This window comes from Aotus nancymaae, unplaced genomic scaffold (assembly GCF_030222135.1).
Source record: "Aotus nancymaae isolate 86718 unplaced genomic scaffold, 86718_ANA_hifiasm-v0.15.2.pri h1tg000011l, whole genome shotgun sequence".
In the NCBI taxonomy this organism is placed as follows: domain Eukaryota; kingdom Metazoa; phylum Chordata; class Mammalia; order Primates; family Aotidae; genus Aotus; species Aotus nancymaae.
Window position 1 is genome coordinate 14,696,072 of NW_026988422.1, and position 20,140 is coordinate 14,716,211.

At 41.2% G+C, this 20,140-nt stretch overlaps 1 protein-coding gene across 3 annotated transcripts in view; it reads left to right on the forward strand.

Moving 5' to 3' along the window:
• SIDT1 (SID1 transmembrane family member 1) overlaps positions 1-20,140 on the forward strand; it is an 87,941-nt gene that overhangs the window by 29,577 nt on the left and 38,224 nt on the right. For 2 of the 3 annotated variants that reach the window (XM_012464001.2, XM_012464002.2), the window contains exons 2-7: positions 2,360-2,481; positions 3,458-3,628; positions 12,849-12,894; positions 16,224-16,325; positions 16,977-17,060; positions 19,722-19,809. In XM_012464001.2, coding sequence (XP_012319424.2) covers positions 2,360-2,481; positions 3,458-3,628; positions 12,849-12,894; positions 16,224-16,325; positions 16,977-17,060; positions 19,722-19,809 — 613 coding nt within the window. Of the gene's footprint in view, positions 1-2,359; positions 2,482-3,457; positions 3,629-12,848; positions 12,895-16,223; positions 16,326-16,976; positions 17,061-19,715; positions 19,810-20,140 lie in introns of those variants that run through there. The other variant, XM_064374623.1, reaches the window with a different exon arrangement.

The following is a 20,140-nucleotide window of genomic DNA, read 5'->3' on the forward strand; positions in this document are numbered from 1 at the left end:
GGAGTGCAATGCGTGATATCGGCTCACTGCAACCTCCACCTCCCAGGTTCAAGCAATTCTCCTGCCTCAGTCTCCCAAGTAGCTGGGATTACAGGCAGGCACCATCACACCCAGCTAATTTTGTATTTTTTGTAGAGACAGGGTTTCTCCATGTTGGTCAGGCTGATCTTGAACTCCCGACCTCAGGTGATCAGCCCACCTCAGCCTCGCAAAGGAGATTACAGACGTGAGCCACTATGCCTGGCCTGGTGTGTACTTTCAAATAATCCAGTGGTGGGGGTTTATGGGAGACAGGAGGTATAAATTAAAATATATTTGTTAATAATTATTAAAACTGGATAAGTACCTAAGTACCCATTATAGTATTCTTGTTACTTTGGGGTAAATCCAAAAACTCTTCAGAGCCACTGAAGGGGAATGAGGAATGACAAATGAAACTGCCCTCCTAGCAAGTGCAGCCCTGGGGTCAGAAGACCAGATAGGGGACTATCAACGAGGGTCACTGTGATGCAAGCCTGAGAGAGTGTCACTGGGGCAGAGAGGAGGATCTGGGTGTGAACAGTATTAAGGAGATGGAAGCAAGGGAGCTAAAGAAGCAGGAATCAAGGATGAATCTCCAGCTTCAGGCTTAGATGATTGGCTGCATGGTGGGGCCATTCAACAAGCAAGGGAATTCAGAAGAAATTAAAGTTAGGAGTGAAGGAAGTGATGGATTCCATTTCAGACACTTTGAATATGAGGTGCCAGTGAAGATTCAGAGCTTCAGAAAGAAGTCTCAGTGGAGATATGTGGCAATTCTCAGCTGCAGCATAATTTCCATGGAAACATGTAGAGTGTAGGCACAAGAAAACTCTCCCTTCAGAGCGAGCACTTCCTATCCAATTAGTAAGTTACTCTTGGGCTATTTTAACACTTAAAAAGCAATGCGGTAGCTTGATTAAGGAGAATGATACAAGATATCCAAATGGCAATATATGACATCTATGCTATTGTTTCCTCCCAGTTTACATTTTGAATGCCCAATAGATCATTAGGGCTTAATTGCAGGATTTTCTTGTTTTATTTTCTTTCTCCTAATAAAGAAATTTTCAAGAGAATGCTAAGGCATTAGAAAAACAAAATCTCATGTGGAAGATCAAATTTTTTTTGTTGTTTTTACCCTATCTCTCTTCTATTTTGTTCTCTTCCATGTTGCCTATGGTATTACAAAAATTGAAAGAAGGCCAGGCGCAATGTCTCACACCTGTAATCCCAGCACTTTGGGAGGCCGAAGCGGCCCAATCACTTGAGGTCAGGAGTTTGAGACCAGCCTGGCCAACGTGGTGAAACCCTGTCTCTACTAAAACTGCAAAAATTAGCCGGGCATGGTGGTTCACACCTGTAATCCCAGCTGCTTGAAAGGCTGAGGCACGAGGATCCCTTGAATCCGTGAGGCAGAGTTTGCAGTGAGCCAAAATTGCACCACTGCACTCCAGCCTGGGCAACAGGGAGAGATTCTGTCTAAATAAAAAAAAAATTTTGGAAAAAAAAAACCAATACCATCTAGATCCAAAGTCACTTTCAATTTCCTGTCTTTAAAATAACCATAATAGGGTTAAATTCTTAACAGGGTTGACATGCGCGTATTCAGAAAGACCTATGGAGTTACTGATATAAAAAAAGCATTTTGTGTCAAGGATTGATTTATACCTCAGAGCAAGAGAAAGAGAATACTCTGCCCTGTGATATCTGTTGCTGGGGAAGCATCATGATTTATTGTTGGTGGGAGCACCAGGCCATCTGTTAGGCTTTAATAAAATGTGGTCATAACATTTTTATTTGAAACACAGAATGACTTACCAACTCAAAATTAAAGTTTTTCAGCAATTGAAGGTCTTGTAGGATTTGTTTTTGAAGGAGGGTGGCTTTGTGAACATTGTTATTTTTAGCTATTTGTATCTTTAACATTTATATTCAAATAAGAAGAAAAGCACATCGGTATCTTTCTTTTTCTGTTCTGGGTTCATTCTCAAAATCTTGTGTTGCCTGGTCAGTTCAAACTCCCCAGCTTGCTGTTTGAAGGCTCCATAATTTAGCCTCATCCAAGATTAACTGAATCAGAATTTTGGCAGGTTGGATTTAGGCATCATTTTTTAAAAATCCCCCATGCAATTTCAATGTGCAATCAAAGTTGAGACCCACTCTGGTTACAATATGAATGAGGAGAAACAACTGGGACATTTGGGTTACCTATCATGAGAAGAAAATGTCAGAAATTAAAGTGTTTATGCGCGTGCGTTGTGTGTGTGTGCACGCGCGCGAGTGTTTGTGTGTGTGCATATGTACGTTTTACATTACCTCTTTCTACCCTCCCATGCAGGTGACGGCCGTGAGGGTGTATGTGAACAGCTCCTCTGAGAATCTCAACTACCCTGTCCTCGTTGTGGTTCGCCAGCAGAAAGAGGTGCTGTCCTGGCAGGTTCCTCTGCTCTTCCAAGGACTGTAAGTGGGTTTTCTCCCAGGCGACTTTGCTACATTTGGTTTTCTTCAATGTCCTAGAACTTAATTGATCTTTTCCCTAATGAAAGGAAAAATCAGACATTTGGAATGTCGAGACATTCTGCATACAAAGTGGAAATAATGATCACAGTGCATGCCCTGACCTGTTCGCTCTGTTCAATTTTTAGATGAGCACTCTACCTAGATTGGCAACACCTAGAAGAGCTTTTACCGTTTTAAAATCGTACCATGATATTCTGTAGCTTTTGGGTACTGGGTTGACCAATAGCCATCCAATGGGCTACGTCCAGCAGTTAACATAAATGAGTAACTCTCCCCCTAATTCTTCATTCAATAATATTTATTGAGCACTTTTAAGTGGTGGGTGCTGGAGAGACAGCAGTGGAAAAACAACGAAGTGCCTGCCCTCCTCGAGTTTGTATTTTCTCAGGGGAGAAGCGTACAAGGGACTATTGCACTAAAAAAAAAAAACAAACCTGGAAGGCATGCAAAATGGTCACATAACATTATTTTTAAAGGCTGAAGAATTCGAGGATTGAAATACTAACTCTGATAGCTTTGACTTGGACTCCAGGGCTTTCTTTACTCTCATTTTAGCAACAGTTTTAAGAGTGGAAAACGGAATCAGCTGGTTGTTTTATCAGGACAGTTTTCCCCTCAAATTGGGTATTTATTCCTCGTTGAATTTGAAGAACAGCTTAGCGTAATGTAGACGCCACGTAAGTGAACTGGTCAGCACAGAACAGTCTTCACATCCCTTTTATCGTATCCTACGACCCAACGCCAACAACACTAGTTCTAAAATTACTACTGATAGTTCCAGTCTAAAAATCAAAACATAAGGACTTGAAAACAAATTTGGAGAAAAGCAAAATGAGATAGGCTCCTTTCCCTGATCAGTCATTGAGTCTCTTTCTTGTTCTTGTTGGTTTTTTCCCCCCTATATTGGCTACTTCAGATACCAGAGGAGCTACAACTACCAAGAAGTGAGCCGTACCTTATGTCCCTCCGAAGCAACCAATGAAACGGGACCCTTGGAGCAACTGATATTTGTAGATGTAGCATCCATGGCACCCCTGGGTGCCCAGTACAAACTGCTGGTTACCAAGCTCAAGCACTTCCAGCTCCAGTAAGCGGGATTTTCTCTGTTCAGCTGTCTGTGCTTCCTGCACTTGTGGATGCTGAATTCCTCTTCCATCCTTACAGACTGGTACTCTGGAAGGAAATTATCCACTTGGCGTATGATTTTAGCATCTCCTGAACTCTCCTTCCCGTAACTGAGCAGCAGGGCCTTAATCTACACAAAAGAGAGGGAGTAGGGGACTGCTGCAGAGGGTAAGAGTGGTCGACCTCACAGGTGAATCTGTTTTCAGGGATCGGGGTGAGGGTTCTGTCCCGCCTACAGTCCAGGCAGGAATGACTGGTGACTGAATACTTTCGTATTCCCAACCAGTGCCACACTCCTGAAGGAAGTTTTGTTTTAGTTCTAGGGAAGACATTAAGCTATTTTTCTTGTCCTTATTATTATTCCTGTTTTCTCCTCCCAGGTTAGTAACATAGGTAGGAATGTGGCTTTGTCCTTTCTCGGTATGCCTAGTACTGTTTTTCCCGTTTTTTAAAAAACTAAAATAAACAGGCAAGCTCATAAAAAAAAAACAAGCATGAGACTTGGACACTTCACTAAAGAAGCTACCCAAATGGTCAAAAAAACACAACCTCATTAGCTATAAGAAATGTAAATTAAAGCCATAATGTGATTCCATTACAACTACTAAATTGCTATAACTTGAAAGGCCTACATTCTACCCCTTTGATGTAAACCCAATTCCTAGATATCTAATTGTAGTATTCATTCAATGGGATACTACACAAAAATAAAAATGAAGAAACTATTGCTATACCGAACAACACGGATACATCTCACAATGTTGAGAAAAGGAAGCCAGGCCAGACGCAGTGGCCCGCGCCTGTATCCCAGCACTTCGGGAAGCTGAGACAGGTCACCTAAGGTCAGGAGTTGGAGACCAGCCTGACCAACATGGTAAAACCCCATCTCTACTTAAAGTACAAAAAAATTTAGCTGGGTGTGGTGGCAGGTGCCTGTAGTCCCAGCTAATCAGGAGGCTGAAGCAGGAGAGTGCTTGAACCCAGGAGATGTAGGTTGCAGTGAGCTGAGATCACACCATTGCACTCCAGTGTGGGTGACAGAGTAAGACTCCATCTCAAAAAAAAAAAAAAGAAGCCAGACAAAAGGAACGTATGCTATTTTATTCCATTTATATAAAATTTAAAGACAGGCAAAGCTACTCTGATGTTAGAAGTCAGAATGGTGGTACCTTTGGGGAGGCAAGAAGTGCATGATTATGTTTATCTGATGATAAGTTATTCAAATATATGCTTATAACTGTACACTTTCCTATAATACATGTTTGTTATAGTTCAATTAAAAAGTTAATTTTTTTAAAAAAATCAGAATATTTCAAAATAGTATATGTCACTGTTTTGCAGCTTATTTTTCTGATCAGAACGTTTCTACAGTAAAGTTCTCCTTAAATTTAATGCAGTTCATAAAGACATCTGTAGCCAGTAGAGTTGCTAATAGAACTCAAATATTTACCTTGGTCTTCTCTGCACTCCTTGACATATTGTTATACCCATACAGAAAGATGGGCAGATGAACGAATGAATGGTCAGAAGGATGGAGAAGTAGTCGCAGCATTTTTTCTCAAGTCCCTCCATTAGTTCTGGTGTTGAAAAGGTGACATGATAATTTTAAGAGCCATGAACACTCTATCCTCCACAAGAACAAGGAGAAAAAGATTCTCTGGTGAATAAGATCCTCCCAGAGCAGTTAAATCGGAGGCTCTTGGTTTGGGCACCGGTAAATTGTTTAAAGTTCCCCAGGTGATTCTAATGTGTAGCCAGAGTTGGGAACCACTACCCTAAAGCCATTTTAAATATGGTACTTCAGTTTAATTTAATATATAGTTTTTGAGACCGAGTCTTGCTCTGTCACCAGGCTGGAGTGCAAGTGGCACAATCTTGGCTCACTGCAACCTCCACCACCTGGGTTCAAGCGATTCTTGTGCCTCAGCCTCCTGAGTAGCTGGGATTACAGGTGTGTGCAACCACACCCAGCTAATTTCTGTATTTTTAGTAGAGATGGGGTTTGACCATGTTGGCCAGGCTGGTCTCGAACTCCTGGGCTCGAGCAATCCACCCACCTCAGCCTCCCAAAGTGCTGGTATTACAGGCATGAGCAACCGTGTCTGGCATAATAATAATTTAAAAATCTACTTATGATATTTAACCATATGGGAATACACATTTGATAGGAGTTACACATTTAATGGGAGTGGCAACACGTTACCATACTTGCACAGAGTGCAGTTTGAACTGCAGAGAAGCCTTGGCTTTATCAACTGATCTGTCTTTAATCAATCAATAGAGTGTCACTTGGTAGCAGTGGCAGTTCCACTTGGTGGTAGCATATTTGACTTGCAGGAATGATCTTCTGTAAGGTTAATTAGAACCTTTCGAGAACTGAATTCTGTGAAAATAGAGTCACAGCTGTAGCAAGTGTTAATGAATTATTTGCATGCAGGTGAAACTGCAAATCTATTCCCTCACGTTGTTTTCTGTTTTTACCCATAATTGACTTAGCCTCAGCAAGCAGACTTTAAGAGCATTTCAAAATCACATATTTACTAGGGCTTTTTATAAGAACAAGATAAACCTGAGAAGAGATGATAGTTAAGATATATGTCTCTTTCTCCCTGGGTCCACCAGCCTCGGTGGTGACCTGGAAATCCAGAGGATGAGGTGATGGGGAAGAGCTGAGTATTGTGATGAGAACTGAGCTCAGGCATTGAGAGAAACACTGAAGAAGTAATTCAAAATCTCTAAGATTGAAGTTTCTATTGTATGTTTTTGAATGGCAGACTGTAATGTATATAGAACACATTTGGGGAAATTTTTTGCCCTAGAATCATACATTTTAAGAATTGAAGGACCTTTGGGAAGCTAATCCACCTGCCTCAGTTTTATAGATGAGCAAACTGATGCCCAGAGAAGTTAAGTGATTTGTTCAAATTTACACAGCCAGGAAAGGGCAAAATCAAGACTAAATTGTACTTCCAATTCCCAGTTCTGCGCTCTTCTCACCATAACATGCTATTTCTACTTTCTACTTAAAACTGTTCTCCCAGTTTCTTGCGTTTCTCTAAATATGTTTCGCGATTCCATAAAACATTTATTTAAATCTAACTTTACTAGTGGAGCACGGTGGCTTCTGTCTGTAATCCCAGCTACTCAGGAGGCTGAGGCAGGAGGATAACTTAAGGCCAGGAGTTCAAGATTAGCCTGGGCAACATAGTCTGTAAAAAAAATTAAAAATAAGAAAATTAGCCAGACACGATGGTGTGCGCCTGTAGATCTAGTTACTCAGGAGGCTGCGGCAAGAGGACTGATTGAGCCCAGCAGTTTGAGGCTGCTGTGAGCTATGATTGTGCCACGGCACTCCAGGCTGAGCAACAAAATGAGACCTCATCTCTACAAAATTCCGTTAAAAATGAATCAACTCTGCTTTAAAGCATTACTGCCTGCCGTCTACCTATCCTCTGCACACACACACATGTGCATGCACACGCACACACGCAGCTGTGCCACTACTCTTTTTCTACACTCCAGTGCCCAGGTGTTCAGTGTTGTTGGAAAGTAAAATTACAGGTGGGGAACAGCAGATAGCTACAGAAACAGGCAAGCATGTGGTCATGGGGTAGGAGGATTGTAGGAAGGGCATTAGGAAATTTAAACAGGCCCGGTGCGGTGGCTCACACCTGTAATCCTAGCACTTAGGGTGGCTTAGGTAGGCAAATCACCTGAGGTCAGGGGTTCAAGACCAACCTGGCCAACATGGTGAAACCTGTCTCTACTAAACATACAAAAACTAGCCTGGCGTGGTGGCACATGCCTGTAATCCCAGCTACCTGGGGGGCTGAGGCAGGAGAATCACTTGAACCCGGGAGGCGAAGGTTGCAGTGAGCCGAGATTGTACCACTGCACTCCAGCCTAGGCCATAGAGCAAGAGAGAAAGAAAGAGAGAAAAAGAAAGAAAGAGAGAAAGAAAGAAAGAGAGAAAGAAAGAAAATGAAAGAAAGAGAAAGAAGAGAGAAATTTAAACAATTGTCTATATTGTGATAGATGAGTGGAGAATGGATTTGAAGAGGACAAACAGGATGGAGAGAAATTAGAAGCCTGATGCAGTGGTCAAGATAAATAATGAGGAAGTGAATTGAAATATTAAGAGATGTGAAATTGATGAAATTTGATTAGATATGAGGGGAAAGAGAAAAGAGTCATTGTAGCTTATAGACAGTGGGGCCACTAAGAGAAAAAGATTAGATGGTAACTTCACTTTGGGACAGGTTGAGTTTGAAGTACAGATATCTGGCAAAGTGTTGCATATATACTAACGTGGCACTAGAGGAGAGCTCTGAGTTACAGTTAAGCGACTAGCACAGTCTTCAGGAACACATGGAGAAGCCTGGTCCACGTGATGCCTGGGCAAGATGGAGTTACAGGAGACGGGGCTGGGGAAACAGGCACTGCCCAACTTTGATCTTTAAGATGTTGGATGCTAGACTATGGAGCAGAACTTCATGTTTCACGTTATGGGAGCCATTAAAGGATTGTGAGCAACAGAATAGCATTAACAGATCTGATTTCTAGAGATGACTTTAGAGGCAGCATGGAACATAAATTGCACAGAGGAAAGATGAGGGGCAAACAGGCAAATGAAAAGTTATTTGAATGGGGAAGAATAAAAAGTAATTAGAACCTGAATGTATATGGCAGCAACAAGGTCGTAAGGGAGAAAAAGAGTCAAATAGTACACATGGAGATAATTCATAATTCAGCAAATATATGGTGGCAGAATAAAATTTATAGTCCTCCATGAATACTTGCAGGCTTCAACCCTTCCCTAGCCTTCTGAAACCTCAGCTACCACGCTGTGAAAAGTAATAGATTTTTTGAAGAAATGAGTGGAGAAGAGATTTTTAGACCATTTTGCCATGTGTCATACTATATAATCACCTTTTGGTAGTTTGAAGGAGACTACAATAAAGATTTACATTACTTTTGTTTCTCTTAAGGATGCTGTACTGGGAAAAGATGGTGCTTCAGGTGGTGGCAGTTTACTTTCACACTAATAGAATGAGTAGGACCTGGTGATCAATCAGGTGTGGCAGGCAATAGAAAGGGGGTAGTCCAAGATGACTCCTACAGTGACGTCAGAAGTCTGGTGAGGTTTACTGACAAAGGGATATAGTAGGTCAGGATCAGGGAAGTAACATCACATTCCCTTTTATAATGTGGAGTTTGAGGTGCTCCAGGGATGGTCAAGTGCCGAGGCTCAGCAGGGGACCATGATTCTGTGACTGGAGCTCAGGAGATGGCCCTGGGCCGGATATAGAGACTTGAGATTCACTAGGATCGTTGTGGTATTTATAGCAGCTGGGTATGTATTTTAAAATGAGATGATCAAGAACAAGGCTGTGGGTAACATTCTTATTTAAGGGATCGTCTGAGAAACTGAAACTATCATAAGGGGCTGAGTAGACACAGCCAGAGGTGTGGGAGAAATCACTGGGGGTTAAGTCACTGGATTTAGCAATTAAATGGTGCTATGGTCTCAATGTTTGCGTTCCCCAAAATTCATACCAAAATCTCCATAGTGATGGTACTTGGAGGTGGGGCCTTTGGGAGGTGATTAGGTTGTGAGAGTGGAGCCCTTGTGAATGAGATTAATACCTTTATGAAAGAGTCCCCAAAAAGGCCCTTTGTCCTTTACACCACATGAGGATGCAGTGAGAAGGCACCATCTACGAGGAAGCAGGCTCTCATCAGACACCAAATCTATAGGCACCTTGATCTTGAACCTCCTAGCCTGTAAAACTGTAAGAAACAATAGATTTCTGTTCTTCATAAGCCACCCAGTTGACAGTATTTTTGTTATAGCTGCCTGAATAGACTAAGACAGGAGGTGACTGTTACCTTAGCAAAGGCTATTACAAGAGGGTGGTGGAGAATGAATCCTGATAGCAGTGGGTGGAGGAAAGAATGAAAGAGAGATAAACATGGAATACTCCTAGAAGCAGCTGTTTTGTGAAGAAAGAATGGATATAGAATGACATTAAAGAATGGAGATCCAGGGGAAAGGGAGGCATTTGGATAGGGTGTTTGTTATTTATTTTGAAAATGGTTGAGACTAGAATATATTTATAAACAAAGAAGTAGAAAGGCAAATTCACTTTATAGGAGAGTTGGATATTTGTAGAAGCAAAGTACCAGAGAATGATAGAAAGAATGGGAATTTAGTACATGAGTGCGGAGTTTATACTCAGACCAGAGGAATGACGGGCAGAGGGTTACCGACGACATGAAGGTGGGTGGGAAAGCTGCAGTCCTGAAGGGAGTCCGTGGCAGATGGCAGGAGGAGAGAACAGGGAATGACATTCTGAAGTTCATAGTTCAAGTGAGTAAGAGGATATAATTTCCTTCAACAAACAAAGGAGGGGTTTGGAATGCCCACTGGGCTCTGTGCGAGGGGCTTGTTAATACAAGATGAGTCAGATGCTGTGAATCTCACAGTCCTGTCTGGTACTCACCTCAAAAACTACTGAAAGTTTGTCTTGCCTCTTTCTACTTACTCTTTCGTCTCACCCCTTTTCTTTTTCTTCTGCTTTATTACTCTCCTGTCTATATTTCTTCTCCCTCTCTCCACCTCCCCCATGGGCCCCCCTCTGCCTCTTCTCCTGACTTCCCTATCTGCACCCCCATCTCTCAATACATCGATTTTTTTCCCCTTCTCTCCTTTCTTGAAATAGCCAACACATGGAAACAAATTGTTTTTTAGCCTCTTATGTTTAACAAATAAACATAACATAAACACGTTTAAATGTGTTTAATTTTTAAAACAAATCAGTTGAAATTTTTATACTTCTTTCTCTAAAACTAACAATGCATGAGTTTCAGTTAGCTTTGTTCTGTTGTCAATGACCCGTAATAAAATAAAACTTCCCCACCTCTGTTGGGTCCATGTGGAAGGAAGCAAAATATTTCATCTGCAACAGATAAAATGTTTATTTTGCACATACTGGTGACTCCATGAGAGAGACAGGACTTAAATGATAGTCTTAAAGACAGTAACATGTTTTCCAAGTTTGCATGCATTGGACTAGCAAATAAAACATAAAGAACCAAACCAGAAAGTGAAAAAACAGAAAGAAAAAAAAACCAGAAAGTGAATATCAAATCTCCATACATTTAGTATTATGACTGAAACCCAAATGATGGGGAAAACTAAAATGTCTGCCCAAAAAATATGGGTTGCTTCTGCAAGTTTCACGCTATCATGAGGAATCAATGGACTTGAAAGATGAGGGTGCAGATAAGAGAGTCAGGAGATGTCACTTGCCAGCCAAGAAAATCATGTCCTCTTTGTTCCTCTGATCTGGTAACAAAGAGAGTTGAAGGTCCCATGTTGTCCCGGTAACAGCAGGAAACACTCCCAGACTGCTGAAAGGGCACTACCCAGCCCACACACAGTATCAAAGGTCCGAACTCTGGCCAAGGACTCTCTGGAGCAGAAACATAACTGGGTTTGACACTCACTTTGGCTTCTTTAGGTGACTTAAGGACAGAGGTTTTTAGTTGTGCTTCAGAAGAACCAACCCTCAACATTGATTACTATTTCTGTTACAAGTAGATATATAAAAATTGCATCCATTGTTGTGAGCTAAATTCCATGACTTCTAAATAACACCTCTAATTATACACCTCTTGCTTAAATGTCTCAACCTGCCCTTTCTAAAGAAATCTTTAATTTTAAAACAGGTATTTAATTTTTATGAAAGGAAAATTGGAGTGGAAAGAAAAAAATCTTCAGAGAGTCCCAGGGGGATGAAGCTGATGAGAGATCCCAGAAGTTCAAATTCAGATGCCCAGAAACGCAGGGCACATTGGAGGGGCGGGGACATGCACCCCCAGGTGTGGCGTTTCAGCAGCCTGGGGATCTGAGACTGCTGTGGACTTGTGTGCACGATCTTCATGGCTAACAATGAGACAAGAGCCAGAGAGAACAAAAGCCCAAAGCAGCCCTTATAAAACTATAGTGAAGACCACATGTGTCTTTGTGACAAACTCTTGAACAGTTTCACAGATGCTCATGGCAGACAGCCCTCTATGCTACCAACTTATGCTCCTATCTCTTCATGCTCTCTTTTTTTCTTTGTTTTCTTTTTTCTTTTTCTTTTTCTGAGATGGAATCTCGCCCTGTTGCCCAGGCTAGAGTGCAGTGGCGCGGTCTTGGCTCACTGCAACCTCCACCTCCTGGGTTCAAGCAATTCTCCTGCCTTAGCCTCCCCAGTAGCTGGGATTCCAGGTGCATGTCACCACACCCAACTAATTTTTGTATTTTTAGTAGAGGCAGGGTTTCACCATGTTGGCCTGGCTGGTCTCAAACTCCTGACCTCGTGATCCGCCCGCCTCGGCCTCCCAAAGTGCTGGGATTACAGGCATGAGCCACCATGCCCGGCCTCTTCACACTCTTTTCTTCAATGCCTAGGTCATTGCTGTCTTACATGGAAGAACGAAAGTATCTAATAACATAATTTACAGTAAATTACTAACTGGAGAGAAAAAAAAAACCTCTTTTGGTGGTATTTCTATTTTAAAGGAGGGTCTTGGAAGGCAATACCTAATCCAAAGGGAACTAAATCTTGGAGAATTTCAGCCAGTGTGGCAGGCAATCAGGGAGGTATTTGGGGATAGGAAGGGCATGCTTCTGTCCCGAGACACCATCCCATGTAGTTATCTGTTCCCCATGCTTCATAAAAAATGATCCATTTTGCCATGGGTCCATCCAAATTATTTTGAAATAGTATCTACGTTATCCAAAAGGACCTTGAACTTGGGTTTCCTCTCTCTTTCAGCTCACTTCTGTTACCTAAACCCCGGCTTGATTGTAAAATCAAGTACAAGAGAGTCCCAAGGCAAAAGTGGTTACAAAAGTAAACAAACTTTATGTTGGTATGGCTTCATGGATATTTAAAGACACAAAAATAATAATCCCTTTCCCCAATTTGGTTGTTCTTGAAAGCTGAAACCACCAAGCCCCATGCAGTCTGCTTTGACAGTTTCACGGGACCAGAACTCCCCTCACCAAGGGTGAAGATCTCCTTGAGTCTAGTTTAAGATGGCTTTCTTTTACATAAATAATGTTTGCTCACTAACTTATGCTTTTCTCTGCCTTTTCTCCTTTCCCTTCTGCCACTTACGTTTTTCAGGACAAATGTTGCCTTTCACTTTACTGCCAGCCCCTCTCAGCCTCAGGTAAGTGAAGGGGTTCCAAAAGTCATCAGCATCCTACCTGTTGCTGTTGCCTGCCTGTTAATGAAACTATGTTACTATGGTAGAGTTATCGTGTAGTGTGGCCCTTGACCTTTCACAATTTGAAGTATATTTGTATTCCACTTTATTCCTTGTGTTACTGGAATTTTGGACACAAGATTTAATCTCATCACTTTAATTGGTGTAAAGTGGGTGACATGATATTTGTTTTCAGGTATTCTTTGGTTCAACCTTCATTGAGCAAATCGTGTGCCCACTCTGCACCAAGCATGTTGTTAGACTGCACCTGGTGCTGGAGACACAAGGATGAAGAACAGAGAGACACAACTTCCGCCATTATGAACCTGATAGCTGGGAAGTGGTAGTGGGGACAGGGAGTGAAAAGCTGACACCAAACGGATACACAAATTATTAATTGACCTGGAAACACAACGAAAATAAGACAGATTTTAATGTTTACAATGTTATAACGGTAATAAATTAGTTTCTCCTGTCATAAAGAGCCAGAATGTTGACAAAAAATATTAGGAGAATTAGATATTTTTGTTGTGCTCTCCATTATACCATAATCATAAACAGAATAAATACATGAAAACTTGGATGAAGTCAGGCTGTTTTTCTGGTGTTGTTTCTAGCTACCTTCCTTTTCTCTTTCATAGCTTCTGAAAGACAAAAGTCTACATAATAGCATGTTTGAAACAAGTTTATTTGTTGTACGTTTTCTTTAGTTCGTAATATAGCTTTGGTCTTAAATAGCTACTTAGGTTTTGATTTGGAGTAATCAAACTGGGATTAACATGTTACATGGACTTGTAAATATACTACAATCCTGTTGTGCTGGTAGATAGTTAACAACTGGTTCTAAAAGAGAAAGCCCTGATTTGTAGCGTTTGCCCATTTCTGTGGTGTAAGTACCTCCTATGGCTGATTTTAAGCTCCCATTGTGATGTCATTAACAGCTGGGAAATGACTAATGCACAATCAGCTCCCACAATCAGCTCCCTAAGCCTAAATGAAAAACTCCCATGCATCTTTTAAACTTCCAGTCTGTGAAAGTCTCTGCAATGCATATACACTGCCACCCAGTGGCGGGAGAGGGCCTTTGGCCCTTAATAGACTGCCCTCAGCATTTGACTATTTAATTTCAAGAAATATTTTTAAAGCACTAATTAGTAGGTGCAAAAAAAGAAACCTTAAAAAGAAGGGAAATAACTTTCACTCTAACTACAGGAATAGTATAGTCTAACAGTCCTGTACAGTACTATAATAAATATGATATACTGTCCAGGTGTTGGTGACTCACACCTGTAATCCCAGCACTTTGGGAGGCTGAGGCAGGAGTACTGCTTGAGACCAGGAGTTCAAGACCAGCCTGGGAAACATAGCAAGATGCTGTTTCTATAAAAACTTAAAAAATAAAAAATTAGCAGGGCATGGTAGCTTGCACCCGTGGTTTTGGCTACTTAGGAGGCTAAGGCAGAAGAATCACTTGAGCCCAGGAGGTCAAGACTACAGTGATACATGATTATGCCACTGCACTCCAGCCTGGGCGACAGAGTGAGACCCTGTCTCTGAAAAAACAAAGTTAAATAACTTGCATGTAAACCCCAAACTGGAGTAAAATATACTTAGAACAAACTAATGAACCAAAACAAGTTCCTTGATAGCTATGAAAGTCAACTAGTCTCATTTTGACATGCATTTTGTGTCCTCTTTGATTACAGGAAATATTTTATTTTTCTATAAATTCACCCAAATGATCACGCATTCTCAGATAACCTGTGTCAATCACTGTCTATCTCTATTCCAGGAGATAGAAGCAGGTTGCGGAAACTGAGGAGGTAGTCAGGACCCAGATAGTGACTTTTCAGCCTAAATTCCAGCCATTGCTTTGGATATTTGTCATTCGCTTCTTTCCGGTAAAGGTAGATTGTCAGGCAGGGGTCAAAAACTTTATTTGGGGTTTATGATAATTTACAGATAAAGGTGATAATAATTTCAGTGGGTGTTTACTGCTTACACAAAACCAATTACTATCATATACGGGAACATATATGAGGCTCATTATTGCCAACAGTAATCATAGGAATGCTCTTGAGTTACAAAGTATGGTTTCCCTGGGAACCAAGAACACTCTTGGGAATTCCAGGTTCCTCATCTTTTGAAGGGTCCTGTATTATATGTATTTGAGTTAAGCTCCAAAATTTAAGTGGGATCTTGGGGGTACTGCCATCTGTTATAAGGTATGAATAGATTTCCAACTGCATCAATAATGACACTCCTTAATTCCGAGATAGTTTTTCCCTATCAAAAAGCTTTGGAATATTGAAAAGGATTCCATTTTTATTGCCCTGATACTCAAAATAGGGTTAGCAAATCGGATGTTGAAATACAAAGTTAGGTTTTAACTTGTTTTGCCTCTCTGTACATGATAGATTTATTAGAGTCTTAATAGGGAGCCTGTTGTGGTTGCTTTTCTCAAACTCTTAATCACAAGCTGAGCATAGCTTCTTAACCAGCTATCATATTTTATAATTATTTGGCAGAATTTCCCTTTCTTCATCATTAGGAAGAAGTTTACAACTTAGACTTAATACATTTTTCCAGTGGATTCATAATCTACATGGGTAAATAGTATACCCTCTTTCAATTAGAAATGTTTCCAAATTCTGGTGTTATTTGAGAAATACTTTTAAAATATAATTCAGCCTGCCCAAAATTGTGAACATATTTCAGGGGTCTCTACATAAGGCTTGGTCTTTGAATCTCTGTATGTTCTCAGTATTTCCCAGTCAGCAACTAGATTCTTGAGCAAAAGGGCAATGGGGAGGATGGGTCTAGTGCTAATTCTTGCCTATGGGAAGGGGGTTAAAATTCTTAAAGAACAGGCTTGTCTGCTTTTCAGTATGGAGTTTTCATGTGGCGCATTGACCACACAGAAAGAAGTAAATCTTGTCCCATTTTACATCTCACTTATCCTTAATTCAAAGGCAGTGGGATGCTTCTTAAACAGAAAAAGAAATAAAGTATAGCAAAGTTTAGTTGAGAAAGAAATGACTACTTATTTTACCCTAGAAAAAGAAACAGCAACATTGCATAAATGGCTGTTTTGCCTTATTTACCGTTATATTTCTAATGCCTGGCCCAGAGCCCTGCACAGAGTTAGTTGCTCAATATGTATGAGATGAATACTGACTGAATTCATTAATGGACATTCACTGAGATTTACGTAGGAATTTTGTGCCTAATAGTAGAGGAAACAATTCTATTCATGTAAATAGAAATCATGTCTTTCTTTTTCTTATTTTCAGTATTTTCTATACAAGTTTCCCAAAGATGTGGACTCCGTTATCATTAAAGTGGTGTCTGAAATGGCTTATCCATGTTCTGTTGTCTCAGTCCAGAATATCATGGTGAGTGCTGGTAACTTGCCAACCTTCTATTATGGAGCATTGTATTATTCCAGAACAAATGAAAGAGAAGGGTGGGAAGCATGCCATCTTCTTACTACGTGTCTCCCTTCCAAAACTACCCAACAATATGAACAGTATCTGCGAACACAAGTGGGCAGACTGTGTTTGCAGACACTAATTTGGAGAGGTAAAGAATAATTAACTCTTCACCAAAATCAACAAAGCAAAGAAGGAAAGGAGGGAGGCCGGGAGGAAGGATCGTAACAAAGAACCAGCAAGACCAAGCTGTGGGCTCAAGAAAACTAACATTGAACCTTACCATTTGCTCTGTCTTTAAATTTTTATTGTAACATTGAGTTCTTTCTGTCTCCTGAGGTGTCAATGAAAATTGAAAAAAAGTGTTATACACCTTAAGACAATATTTTTATAGTTCTCTTCAATATATAGCGACTTTGACCTTAGAGGACGAGGCCCCAAGTCTTAGGAAGACTATGTCATGACTCTTCAAGGGGAAAGCTTTGCCTAGTTCCTGGCTAATAAGGATCCCCTGCTCTGTGATCCAAGCAGAAAGATGGTGACAGGGCCTGCGTGTGGTATGACATTGCATGACGTTACAGATGCTTTCCTTTTTATTCCTCGTGTGTGCTGCAGTGCCCGGTGTATGACCTCGACCACAATGTGGAATTTAATGGTGTCTATCAGTCCATGACCAAGAAAGCTGCCATCACACTACAGGTGAGACATGGCTTCCGTAGGCATTCTTGCCAATGGCAACGCTCAATAGATAGTACTGACTGGGCCAGCAACCAAAAGGGATGGCCATCCACGATGTGCCTAGGATTTCCTTCCTTTCTGATTGGTTTAAAAACTAATATGACTGGCCAGGCACAGTGGCTCATGCCTGTAATCCCAGCACTTTGGGAGGCCGAGGCAAGTGGATCTTGACTTCATGATTTCAAGACCATCCTGGCCAACATGGTGAAATCCTATCTCCACTAAAAATACAAAAATTAGCTGGGCATGGTGGTGCATGCCTGTAATCCCAACTACTCAGGAGGCTGAGGCAGGAGAATCACTTGAACCTGAGAGGCAGAGGTTGCAGTGAGCCGAGATTGCACCGCTGCACTCCAGCCCTAGGCAGCAGAGTGAAACCCCATCTCAAAAACAAACAAACAAACAACAACAACACAAATCTAATCAAAGCCTGGGTGATGGTAGACAATGCTACTCTGCCAGCTGCCCCTTTCCCCCTGTCAATTATTAGGAGCCCATGGTGCGATGGGACATGTATCTGACGGATTGCTCAGAGAGGTAGGGCCAGAAGATTTCAGTCTACTCATTAGGGGTGCCAATTTAGGGTGAAGTTTGTCAGATCCATTTAAAGCAATGAAACATATTCTAATAATCTATACCAGTAACAGTAAGCAAATGAGGTCTTCAATTCTGAACAGAATGGACAGATTCAAAAGAATATGGACCATATTTGTGCAGCAGTTTATGTTATGGTATTTATAATTAAATTATTTCAATTGTAATTTTATAACAAAAATGTCTACATATCATGTAAGCATATTTTCTTTTTCTTTTCTTTTCTTTTTTTTTTTTTGAGACGGAGTTTCGCTCATTACCCAGGCTGGAGTACAATGGCGCAATCTCGGCTCACCGCAACCTCCGCCTCCTGGGTTCAGGCAATTCTTCCTGCCTCAGCCTCCCGAGTAGCTGGGATTACAGGCACGCGCCACCATGCCCAGCTAATTTTTTGTATTTTTAGTAGAGACGGGGTTTCACCATGTTGACCAGGATGGTCTCGATCTCTTGACCTCATGATCCACCGGCCTCGGCCTCCCAAACTGCTGGGATTACAGGCGTGAATGTAAGCATATTTTCAAGGAGATTTTGTCCCTGCATTGGGAGAGGTACTTACTTAAAATACCTGCAACTTGATCTGTTCCCTAGTGTAAGGTGATACTGTTTATTGAAAAACACGCCAAGAATGAAGAGAAGTTAATTATAATTTAGGTATGAGACCTAAAAATTTCTGTCAGACTTTAATTTTCAAGGGCTTCAGATTTAATATTCCAAATATCTCCTCTTGTATTTTAGTATTTCTTTCTTAGCACCCCACATTATGTGATCTCACATAAAAAAGGACAGAAAATAACTACAGTGGAGAACTTCAAATTGTGCCTCATCAAGGAGATGAAACGAATAAAGGGCATGCATATCAGTACCTCTCTTCCTTGGATGTGTTTGGCAGTAAATCATTACTATTCTTTTGGGTCTATGCTTCAGTCTTGAGCCGTTTTCTCAGTGTGCTGAACATGACACCAGAAGTTTGGAGGTTTCTTTTTTTTCTGAGACGGAGTTTCGCTCTTGTTGCCCAGGCTGAAGTGAAATGGTGCTATCTCAGCTCACCGCAACCTCCGCCTCCCAGGTTCAAGCAATTCCCCTGCCTCACCCCTGCCTCAGCCTCCTGAGTAGTTGGGACTACAGGTGGGCGCCACCACGCCCAGCTAATTCTTTCTTTCTTTCTTTCTTTCTTTTTTTTTTTTTTTGAGATAGAGTCTCGCTCTATCTCCAGGCTGGAGTGCAATGGCGCGATCCCGGCTCACTGCAACTTCCGTTTTCCTGTTTCAAGCAATTCTCCTGCCTCAGCCTCCCGAGTAGCTGGGACCACAGGCACGCACCACCACGCCCGGCTAATTTTTTGTACTTTTAGTAGAGACGGGGTTTCACCATGTTGACCAGGATGGTCTCCATCTCTTGACCTCGTGATCCGCCCGCCTCGGCCTCCCGAAGTGCTGGGATTACAGGCGTGAGCCACCGCGCCCGGGCTGTTATTTTTTTTTTTTTAAAAAAAGACAGAGTTGTAGAACTATAAAGGACCTTAAGGTTCATCTTGTCAACCGCACTTCCTTTATGGATAAGGAAATGGGGACATAGAGAAACACAGAGTAAGTCAAAGCCAAGATGATAACTGAGTCCTTTGCCTCCCTAACCTAAATTATTTCTTTAATGGCTGAGTCAATTTTAGAAAAATTATTTATCATTAGATTCTAAAATAAAAACTTAACATGTAAGCATTACTTATGAAACATAGGCTGTTGACATTTATATGGTGCTTATTACAGTTCTAAGCACTCAAGTAGGCACAAAATTGATTGAAATCAGAAATGTGTATCTGTTTACCTTAATTTCTTGGATGTAACAATTATCTTAGAGTGGATAATCTGGAGTAGATCATGGTATGTGAAAGTCCTTTCCGAGGAGTTAGAGGGCAGGGGTGAACTTTATTTTCCTTCTCTTTCCTCTGCCTTTCTGCCCCCACCCCCAGGGACTTTCTCCCTTCTAGCTCTTTCTTACTCACCTATCATAAGGTCATTATGTCTTATGCAGAAGAAGGATTTTCCAGGCGAGCAGTTCTTCGTGGTATTTGTGATAAAGCCTGAAGATTATGCCTGTGGAGGATCTTTCTTCATCCAGGGTAAGAGCTAGTGAGGAACACCTGGCTACTTCAAAACACCTGAAGGAAAGGAGTGACAGGGAAGCTGAAAGCTCCTCTCTGGTTCCCACTAAGCAAGGGTTAATTCCATCAGCAGTGACTGAGAAAGGCATCTGAGAGATACTTGAGAAAAAAACAAAAGATAGAAAGTAACAGATCTAGAGGTATTATTGATACTACAAAATGTCATTTCGTACCTATCATCTTTTTCAAGCATTGTATTCCCTCAGATAATGGAAGGTAAGTTTGCTCGGTTAACCCTTAACTCAACAAATATTTACTACCATGAAGTAATGATCTTACACCGCGGATT